Below are 11,059 nucleotides of genomic sequence, written 5' to 3'. Positions count from 1 at the left end.
TGCCCTGCCATGGTAAAAGGCAAGGAGATGATGCTTGGCTGCAATCTGGTGATCAGAGGATCCCTTGCTTCCCAGACTGTATCTGTGTTATGCAGAGCATCAGATGTGACCAGCAGTGCTCCTGAGATCAGGCACTAACACTCAGTCCTTGGAATGAGTGCCTGTGCTAGTCCCCTCTCTGAAATGGGACTTCTGTCGTGGATCAGTGCCTCTCTGTTCCAGATAAAAGCTTCAGCAAGATATGGAGATTAAGATATGCCTCCTGCTTGCTGGCTTAAGGAGTACCCTGTCAGGCTACATATGTAGCTTGAGCTGCCAAGTCTCCCAGAACACTATGGGAAGATTTGTTGGGTAGTGGTTGAATACCACCCTGCGAAGAAGGTGTCAAATTTTCAATGTGGCATCTAAGTTTTAACACGCATATGTTTTATTGTCCTTTACCCCCCACTTCCCCAAACCCATAACTCTTCCAAAGTATAGTTATATACATTCCTCGTATATATCTGCATAGCATGGTGGGATGCTTTGTTGAGAACCGGGAAAGTACAACCTGAGGAAAGCTTGTGTATATAGTGATGCTACTTATAGTATTGAGTTTATATAATCACTGGATGGGCCTTGCAGTTTTATGCCATGAACAGATACTCAAAGCTGAAGCCTGGATTTCACGAAGACTAACAAAAGTCACTGTCTTCACATATGTTGTAAATAGTTACAATGATTTCACCTTATATACATATATAGAAGTACTGGGTATATTTTATGTAGTCTAATGTTTTATCTTTCACTAAGCATGAAAATAACACAGGCATACAGCGGGCAGATGAAAACCAGCTTGTGCCTTCCTCTATGGGTTAAGCTCTTCCTGCGGGTCTTGCTTATCTGTATTTCTGAATTGGGAAAGGCACACAGCACAACAGGAAATGATCTACATAATCATTAACTGCTTGACCATCTGGTTAGAACAAATTTAATGCACAGTGCTTCCCACTTGGAGACTACTTGAAGACTACACCTGTCGGGGCAATCTTTACATCCTTGCAAAGCCTGATTGCAGATAGCCCAGCAGCATTCCCCAAAGCTGATCTTTCCCACATGCTCTAAGGCACCAGATGTGCACATTTCAGCTTTTTTTTTCCATATGCATTTTTTTAAAAAAACAATTACAGTGCTGCAAAGCTACTGACAAAATGTCATGAAACCAAAGTTCCATGATGCGCATCTTCCCCTTCCCTTTTCCTGCAGATATGAGATTTTTGAAGACACATACGGAAGTTATCATTTAAACACTTAGCTTCCATGTCCTCACTTCCCAACCTCCTGATAACCGAACCCTTTTAAAATCATCTTTGTACTTCTAAGTTTGTGTTCATAATTTATGACTTTGCCTATGGCTTCCTTTATCTGATAAAGTTCAGTAACTGGATTCTCTATGCCTTGGGTCTGATTTGTTTTGTTTTCCTGCTGAAAAAAAAAGTAATGGTCTGTCCACTGTTTTTCATCCCAGCTTCCTTTCTCTTACCTTGCAAAAGACTTAGGCAAATTCAGCAGTCTTTATATTCTGGCAAAATTTTATTTGATGGCAAAATTCCACTTAAAGTCAATGACACTTTAGATACAAATTTCTCCTTACTCAGTTTATGAAAAATAAGTTAGAGAACCCATGATTAAATGGCTTGAAATGTGTAACATGCTGAGGCTTACCTTTGGAAATATCATACTTGTAGCCTGTAGATTAGACTTCACATCTCATTACAAGAAAGTAAAGAGAAGGAATGATTTAATTGCAGTCACGTTTATTTGCAGTTTCTATACACACTTTCTAGATAATCAAACTTTTCCAACACATTTTTTGAGAGGGGTTCACAATGAAACTGTCACTGTTTTTACTAAAAATAAATACAAGACTTAAAGTGTTGCACAGCTCTAAAATATACAAAGGCTTGGATTTAATGTAAACTTTGAAAACATTTTACAAAAAAAACCATCTTTGCAACAATTTAAAAAGTTCGTATTTACAAATATTACAAAAATACAAAATGGATGCAAGTCCATAAACCATTGTCTTTTCTGCCAGCATGAACTGGTGCTAGTACCAAAATAGTTACACTGTAACCTTCTTAATTTTTAATTTTTTTTTTTTTTTAATTCTTTAAGTCATAACCTACAATATTTCTCTATCTGCCACCATTGCAGCAAATGCACTCAATCACTGACCTTTGGCAAAAGCAAATATATGCTTTATTTGCTACAACTATTCCATGTCCTCTATGCTGCCAAAAAAAAAAAAAAAAAAAGAGGGGGGAAATGTTATTTTTCAGAACACACAGCTGTTTAACTTCAGAAATTATTTCCATAACATCAGTGCAAACAACAGAACAGTAGGTTGAAATGATGGTCCAGCGGTTACCTGATACATGTACTGTGCCCTGTCTCAAGAGGTGAGTGATGTCCTCTTTGCTCTACAGCTTGTCTCCGGAGCATTAAAGGCACTCCTGCAGCTCTACAGGGGTCCCCGCCACTTGTCTTCCTCTGACTCACATTTGTTATGAACTCTAGGGTTTAGAATCTCTATTTGGGTTTCAATCTGCTAAACATAAACTAGGAAATTAAAAAAAGTAGAACTATATTTTAGTAGGACTGTTCTGTGGCCATTCTGTACATGAAGTATTGCCTCACTATTCTGGTAAAAAAAAATAAAAATTAGTATATATTTATTTATGGCCTCTATAAAATTATTGATTGGAAGGTAAAAGTGGTATCATCAAAGCCAATCCAGCTGTATTCTCTTTACAGTTTTGAGTGACTATTTAATTCAGGAGTATTGAACATGTTCTAAAAGTGCTCCTGGTAAAATTTTAAACAAAAATAACTGAAGATGACAACCTAAGGATTTTTTACCCAATACCTAAGCTTCCTTCACTCATGTTCTCCAGAAACTGGTTTGTTATATGCTAAACATTCCCTCTTAAAAAATTCTCATTCATTCACTTTACTTCAGTTCAGACATATTTCCCTGACTAAGCTACTAATGTGATTAGCTTTTTGTTTCCAAAACCTTGCTCCCATCACCTTTTTGAAAACTATTTTGGACTTCTAGATTATTTAGACTTCCTAATTTTGCAGCCCTTCAGCTGATGGACCACTCCTCTTGCCAACACACATACCACATACACAACTCTACCTTGCACACCGAACGCAACCAGGCTACACAGGAGGACAGTAGGAAACCCTGAATGATATAGTTCTTATGATAAGCATTGGGCAAAATCAGATGTGAACCTTATGGGGAATAACATTCAGGATTTGTTAAACCATTCTGACTTACTCAGACTCTTTAAAATCCTAACAGTTTTAGGTATAACTTTCCTCTTTAGAACACACTCTGCCCACTTTTAAAAACTCTCAGCTTTATGCATTACATGATTAAAAGCAAAAAAAAAAAAGGTAAAAACCGATTTCACACATCCTGCTTCCCTATCATTTACTTATGCTTAAAGCCAGCTTTTAGTTGATTTTTTTAGTACCAAAGTACACTCTTTCTGCTATCCTATTCAACCTGTCCTACTGCACACCACATTCCTCCTCACACTTTTCTCTGCACTAACCTTTCCTCTATTCCAAACCTATCCTACGGTAACCAACACCAACTGCATCAATTTTGGACAAAGGGGCTTTGTTCTCTGAGTAGCATGGATGGGGCTCCACTGATAGAAAGTGTGGTGGCCCAAAGGAGAATCAGACCTGTTGCTTTTATTCTGTTTAAAAATTAAAAGCATAAAGCAACTTACTGTTTAAGTCTTAAAAGTACATGTTCTTGTGGTTTTAAGATGAGAAAATTCAAGTAACTTCAAGTAATTCAGCTTTTATTTCCCTGCCTTCTTTTGTATCAAAGCATCTGCTTTGATTTGTCTCCTTTCCCACCCCACCCCAGCCCCCCCCACCCTGTTCCATGTTTCTGGTAAATCCAGACAAGGTCCCAATTGTATTTGGCTGGCACAATGAACCAGAGCTTTCCCGTTCCCAGCTCAGCAATGAATATAAATAATGCATACACATACCTACTTCCCAGCTACGTTTTCACAGTGTCATTTTTGTAAATATTTAGGTAGCATGAATCTCATCAGCACAAAGAGAAAGCTTCACTGAAAACTCATCGCAGATATTTACTGATAAATCGAAAGCGCTTCTTGCATGCTTATAATTTGTTTCCTTTACGAACCAGAAACTACCGTGTTTAAAGATTATAGTTACCAGATTATGACTGTGTTATGTATCCCAATCGCCTAATAGGAATATGAAAGTTAAGTACCATTTCTTCTCACATCTATCCTCTCTGAAGTGATCCCTGTGAGAATAAAGGCCCAGGGGAGGCTGTGGGGTGGGACCTTTGGGGCTTTGCATCAGACATGACTTTGTTCTGTCAGAAGCATGCTCCTCTTCCCCACCAATCCTCATGGTAACCCTCCCAGCTCTGCTTTCCAGTTAGCTTCTTCGGAGCTGCCTTAGAAAGACAAATGGTTACTGTAATCCCATCACAGTCAGCCTTTCGATTTTTTTAACTAAGGTGGATAATTCCTCCTTTCCACTGCTCAATGTCATTCTTCAGGCTTGTTGCACTGAAAGTGGTTATTGGTGGCCACATGAACTTTTTATGTTTGATATGAAAATGGTATTCACAGAATACAGTTATTACATTTGATTTCTTTTGTCTTCTATAAACAAAGTTATTATGCAGTAAATCATTAGCCACATCCACTTTTTGATAATTCTATTTACAATTTTTTATCAAAAATATGGTATTTACATATGTTTTGTTAATTTCTTCTAAATTTTGTTTCAGCTCATTTTAGTGTAGAAAAATACCAATCCTCAAGAGCATTTTCTTTTTTTTTTTTTTTTTTTTTCCCCTCCCTAGGGAAGCACTACAGTGAGGGCTTTTTTCTAGATGGGCACCTTCTGTGAAAACAAAAAAAAACCCAGTCACTTTTAACTCTATGAAAAGTGTATAGCCTTGAAATCTACAGTGACAATAGAAATGAGAGTGGGATAAACCAAATGAAGCCAAAAGAAAACAGAACAGACATAGCGTATCTTCCTCCTTTTAGAAAATGTAATGTAATAAATAGCTACAGCTGTAGTCCTCTGTTTCCCCAGCATCTTACGAACACAAACATATTTAAGCATCGATATTGCCCTGCGTTTTTTTTTCTTTTCTTGTTTCTGACTACTACAGCACTGACCTCTTATATTCATACCCTTACAGATCCCGAGTGGGGTCGGCAGCCTGGCCCTGGCGTTGTGCAGCCTATGTTGAGCTCTGAGAAGACCGGTCATCATGGGGACTCCCGTCTGAGTTCTCTGTCTCTCCTTCGGAGATGGCCTGCATTGGTGTGTTGTACAGCCTGCAGCGCACACTGTACCGGCTGCTGCTGGCTGCTGGAGGCGCCCGTGAGCGCCCCACTCGTGAAGATGCCGACATGGGAAAGCTCTTGGAGGAGAATCCTTCTGCATTGACCCTGGGGGAGCAGGGGGAGAGTGGGGACGATGCATCGGGGCTCGCTGCAGAGGGAGACTCCTCCAGGTTTTGGGGGACATCCGCTGTCAGCTCTCCAGGAGACTTGGGCAAAATAGGACTTTTCAGAATTTCTGTGGCGGACATCCTGTAGCTGGAGTCGGATCGGCTGCCCTTTTTAAGGAGCAGTAGTTTAAACTCCTCATTGGACGTATTGGACTTTTTGGCATTCCTGTATATGAGCCCAGGGGACCTCTGACTGCTAATGGGAGTGCTCACACTGCCGGTTGGTGGCACACTGCTGGCAGGCAGTGTGCTGCTGGAGGGGGGCTGGCTGCTAGTCCCAGATGACGCTCTCAATCTGTTTCTTACAGAAAGGTCTCCAGAATCCTTTCGGCCAAGAACTTTCCTTTTTGATCTGTAAAATCAAAATGACAATGCATGCAGAGTCTTAGGTAATAATAGTACTCAGCATAACCGACTCAATATCAAAAATCTGTAATTTCAGTTGTGATCACAAATTTTAGCTGAATACAAAATACTCTAAGCTTTCAGCCTTATGAATGATGCTTTCTCATCATTCTCACTACAATGACTCACTCAGCAGAACAGAGCTGGTAGGCAGAAGACAGGAACCAATATCTTTATTTTGGAGACACATATGTTTGTTAGAATGGCCTGATGTTGTTCTCAGTTAAGCATCCTACACATGACATGAAGATAACTTGGAGTGCATACCAGACCATAATAAAGCATTTTTTTAAAAGCTGCCTTTTAGAAAACTAGACTAAATAAACTAAAAGAAGATAGTTTCAGGACAAGACTTCAACATGGAATAACCATCCTGGAGCTATCATTAATGGGCAGTTATGCAGGGCTGCATGTTACCATTTCCCATTACTGCAAGGTTAGGTCACCTGTGAATGACTGCAAAGAGATCCTCGGTAGTGCGGGGTTTGTTTGGAGACACAAAGACATCCTCAGTGTCAGCCTGCGACTCCTCGCTCAGTGGAGATGTGATGGACTCGTCACTTGGAGAAGATTCTTAAACAAGAGAAGAAGCCACACGATGAATCAGATTCCTCCGCACTTTGCAACAGCACCACCAACGCAAGGCACCAGCTCGGCTCACAACTGTGTGGTCAATGCCACCATATAGACTTTATCCTCTGATCTAAACATTGTGTAGTTTGCATGCTGTGCCCATAGAGAGAGCACAGCTAGGGACTGAATCCGGGATCTCCCATTTACTGTACAGCTTCTCTGTACCCAGGGTTAGTGCTCCTCCCTTTTCCCTTTTCAGCTGAAATGCAGCACAAGGGAGGAAATAAATATCAGAGAAATACACTCTGAATACACTGAAAAGGCATAAAGTATCTTCAGGTTGGCTAGCCAGCTAACAGATCAGGGGGAGGCTGTGCTTAAACCTACAGAGGCAAGCCAATTTGCAACTCCAGTCTGCTCTTCAACTCCACTAATTGGGTATAAAGCAGAAAGAGTTCACAACTGACCTTTCATTGAAGGCTTGTCCACACCGGCTGCCATCTCATCCACCCTGCCATCCTCAGAGGCACTTTTGGTTGGGATACCTGACGCAATATCATTTTCCTGCTTACAACACACTTCACTGAGTGAATTCACTGCTGCCATCTCTGCTTCACAGCTGATATTCCCAGGCACATGTTGGCTTATATCGGATTGGTGCTTAAGCTGTTCGCTGATGGCCGTTCTCTCGTCCTGAGCCAGGCTTTCACCCACAGGCCCAGATTCCAGCCTCCCCTCACTGCCTGAAGAGACCTCTTGTTGAGCCTGCACTTGCTGAAGGTCATGCTCTGTTTCTGCTCCCTGACCAGGCTTCTTTGCATCATCATCACCTGTGGGGACAGCTGACCCCTTCTGAAACCCATCCACAGAGACAGCACACATCTGATTCAGAGTGCTTTCTGGCAAGCGCTCAGCGGCTGGGTGTGTTTGGTCCTTCCCGGGTTTGATTTCAAACAGGCTCAGGCTTGCTGAAGATATAGCTTCTCGCTCAGAGCTATTCTGCCCGCTGAAAGAGGAGCTCTTCTCAAAAGGTGGCTTTCCGGGGCCCACTTCTGCTGGGGAAGTGTCAATGTACAACATCATGGACTCCTCTGTGGAGTACTGGCGTGATACTGGTTTCTTAGCTAACAGTGGCCTCATTTTGCCTGGAGAAATGTCAGTCACCGTCAAGCCGGTCTCTTGTATGCAGAGCAGGTCTGGGGCACTGCCTTTCTGTTTGCCTCCTTCAGGCTTATTGACTGCCCGGAGGTGGACAGACTTGAGAACGGAAGGCGTGATGGCGAGGGCAGAGGGAGGGCTGGGATGCAGGGCTTCCCCGACTGCGCTCTGCTTGCTGTGGCTGAAGGTATGCAACTGGTGCCTGTGAGCAAAGGGCTTGCTCAAGACATTGTGAAGAGCACTTAGGTCGAGATGAGTAGGAGGTATAATTGGAAGTTCGAGGTCTTTGCTCACCGAGGCAGTGCTGTCTTTCGAGAGTGGCTGCTGCAGCGACGACTTCCTCTCAGGTACTTTTGGCTTCCTCTTGCTACCCCCTGGAGACAAGGGTCCCGAGAAGAAAGCGGTTGGAAAAGAGGAGGTGGGTGTCTCCGACTGGCTGGAGTACCCGCTGGAGGGTGAGGCTAACCCTGCCAGCTTCTCAGGGGAGGCCAGTTTAAACTCGTTATCAACAGAGGGGAGGGATGGGGTGGTAGCTCGTGACCCGGACTGGGATGTCTGGGATTCAGAGCTCTCTGGTGACTTGATGCACTCTATGACTGTAGTACCCGTAGCAGTGCTCGAATTGGACAAGGACCTGTAAGGATCACTGGATTTCAAGTCGTTTAGAAGCCAGAGGTCTGCATAGTGAGGTTGTTCAGCACCTTCATCTTTAAAGGAGGGGATATCGGCTGTGCCGAATGGAGTGTCCTTTAACCCGCTGTCGCCCTGGTTTGCCCAGGGGAGCTCCTGCTTGGCTGGCAGGTTGGGGCCTTCCACTCGGGAAGGTGTGTTTGAAAACTCAAGGGGCAGCTTCATCTCCCTGGCAGTATGAGAGACATGCTGCCCGCCGCCGATCTTTGGTTCTTTCTTGTCAGGAAGGTCAGTGCTGTCCTCTGATTTCCTCAAAGACGAACTGCGTTTTGGTGGGGCTGGCTTTGCCTTTGGTTTCTTCAGTGAGATGCTCTGGCGTCCCTGCCTCCTGAGGCTCACACACTCCTGCCAGGCGCAGTCAGCTAGGCTGGAGGTCACACTCGCAATCTGGCCACTCTCAGAACCTGGGGCTGCATAGTTGCAAATATAACTTTTATTACCCTTGAGACCACAGTCAAAGTGCATGGAGGTATAGTATCCTTCAGTATCCACAGAAAAGTGTGAGCTAGTGTCTGCCTTGTCAGAAGGGCTCTTTTCAAGGAAGCTGTCATAGGTGGCCATGCTGGTGAAGCTGGGGCATCCCAGGCTGTCTGCCTTCGGGCGCTCGGGACTGAAGTCCTGGCGACAAGAGGCGTCATGGTGATGGTGCAAGTAGTTCCACTCACTGTCACTTGTGTTGCTGTTGTTGGGGTCATCCAGTAAATCCGCCACCGTGGAGGTGAAGGAGCTCGCCCTGTGGCCCCTGACCTTGTCCATGTGGTCACCAAACTGCTCCGTGAGGAAGATGCTGGAGTCCTCATTGGCATTAGGAGCAGTGTTGAGCGACAGCTCAGAGTCACAGTGTGAAGAACCTGTCAGTGGAGGAGAGGCAGCAGGAGGAATGGTTTCAGACGTCTGGGAGGGACATGTGGAGCTGCTCCCACTCCAGTTGCCACTGGAGGACTGATGGTCATCTTTCTGGTCCATGTGGCTGCTGAGCAGGACTCCTGCTGTGGAGATAGAGTGAATGGGGCTCCCAAAAGTGTCCGAGTTGGATGAAATCTCACAGCTGCCCGAATCAGCCATCCTTGATAGCCGTGATCTCCCCCTCTCGCCGACGCTGTGTTCAGGGCTGTGCAGGTGCTGAGGACAGGTTAAACCAATGGGCTGGCACTCTTGTGAACCCTGCTTGCTCAAGACCTCCTTCCCCTTTTTCAGGATCCTTTCTTGGCCAGCTAGGAAGAGCTCTGCTTCATACCCCGCACTCTTGGTGGTGGCATCCTGATGGCCCTCACTGGCCCTCGCGCCCTCACGAGGAAGGCTCCGTGAGCGGATGCGGTTGCTTACAGCAGCAGCGAAGACAGCATCCCCGTTGTCTGCCAGCACCAAGATGTTGCCAGCAGAGTGGGAGAGGGAAGCGACAACACTCTGTCCCCGCTGAGCACGGATCCGTCGCCGAGAGGGAGCAGCTATCAGGATTTCTTCTGTCTGGCACTCTGAGTCCCGGGTCCCTGACCTCCTGTTGCTGGAGCCAGAAAAGTCTGGGTTTGTGTGCACAATCACATTGCGCTCTCTTGCCACTGGTGACTCATCTGAATCTAGGACACACGGAAAGCCGGATGAGTGGGAGACAGATCCACTTTTCCCAGCGCGAGATGACCCGCAGGGCAACCCAAGAAGCATTATCTGCTGTATTCTTTCTTTATTAATATTGCTGAGCACTGGACCAAATTGAACTTGGCTATGAAGAGTATATAAAGCAGACCTCATCCCAGTGAGGTGAGGAAATTAGCCTCGTTCTGCAATGTGATCTCTGTTCTCCTATTTCTGCAATGTGATCTCACAAAGAGCTGATCTTGCTGTGGTAAATATTAAGATAAATATTAAGTTTTCAGCTTTTGTCACTCTATCTCAACTAGTTGTCAGGAGTGGCTGCCGGAAAAACACTCCATGAGCTTCTAAAAATAATTCTATTTTGACTACCTGTCTGTTCAGAATTTCCATTATCTGCTTCTTTATTACCAAGAATATTTGCAAGGCAACAGGATCTTTCTTTCATAGGTTCTCTGGTTGCTTATTCCCTATGATAAACACATTCCTTCTGCTTCCCATCAAGTTTCACAGCAACGGAGCGAGATACCAGAGCCATCTTCAGGTGCAGATGTACATTAAGAAATAATGATCCCGTTAGGTTTGTTTTGGGTTAATACCAACTTTGAACTGGATTTGCCCTCAACAGGGCTGCTCCTAATTTATCTGGCACAAGAGGGGAGGTAAGACACTCTATTTCAAGCAAATATCCAGGGTAATAAAGAATGAAAGGAAGGAACTGAGGATGAGTGTGATACGTAAAAGGAACATTTAGCAAAGTTTCCTGCAGGGTCCCAGCAGCTGTCTCTAATGCGAATATCCAAGTGCTCATCTGTCTGTTGTGACAGCTCATCATCACTTTGCTGAGCAACATCTGTCAGTTCTTTTCCTTAAGATCTCCTCAAGCAAGAAAAAACTTTCACTTAATCTAGTTACTTTTTATGCACATAACTATGGGTTCATAACAGAAATAACATGGAAAAATAAAAGAACTGATTAACATTTACACAATAAGAGCTGAACATGTACATCTATATTACTCAGTAAGGCCCCTGGTCCGTCAAGGCCATATGGAGTAATATA

General features: G+C 44.0%; 1 protein-coding gene across 6 annotated transcripts in view; it reads right to left on the bottom strand.

Moving 5' to 3' along the window:
* Positions 1 to 1,779: 1,779 nt before the first annotated feature.
* NHS (NHS actin remodeling regulator) overlaps positions 1,780 to 11,059 on the bottom strand; it is a 252,574-nt gene continuing 243,294 nt past the window's right edge. For all 6 annotated transcript variants that reach the window (XM_062603706.1, XM_062603707.1, XM_062603708.1 and 3 more), the window contains 3 exons: positions 7,027 to 9,984; positions 6,433 to 6,559; positions 1,780 to 5,933 (listed from right to left, as the gene is read on the bottom strand). In XM_062603706.1, coding sequence (XP_062459690.1) covers positions 5,309 to 5,933; positions 6,433 to 6,559; positions 7,027 to 9,984 — 3,710 coding nt within the window. In that variant the 3' untranslated portion in view covers positions 1,780 to 5,308. The remainder of the gene's footprint in view (positions 5,934 to 6,432; positions 6,560 to 7,026; positions 9,985 to 11,059) is intronic.

This window comes from Pezoporus occidentalis, unplaced genomic scaffold, assembly GCF_034315485.1.
Source record: "Pezoporus occidentalis ecotype Australia unplaced genomic scaffold, CSIRO_AGI_Poc_V1 ctg81, whole genome shotgun sequence".
Lineage (NCBI taxonomy): Eukaryota > Metazoa > Chordata > Aves > Psittaciformes > Psittacidae > Pezoporus > Pezoporus occidentalis.
Note: the sequence above shows the minus strand (reverse complement) of the source record. Positions and strands in the feature narration are given on the sequence as shown.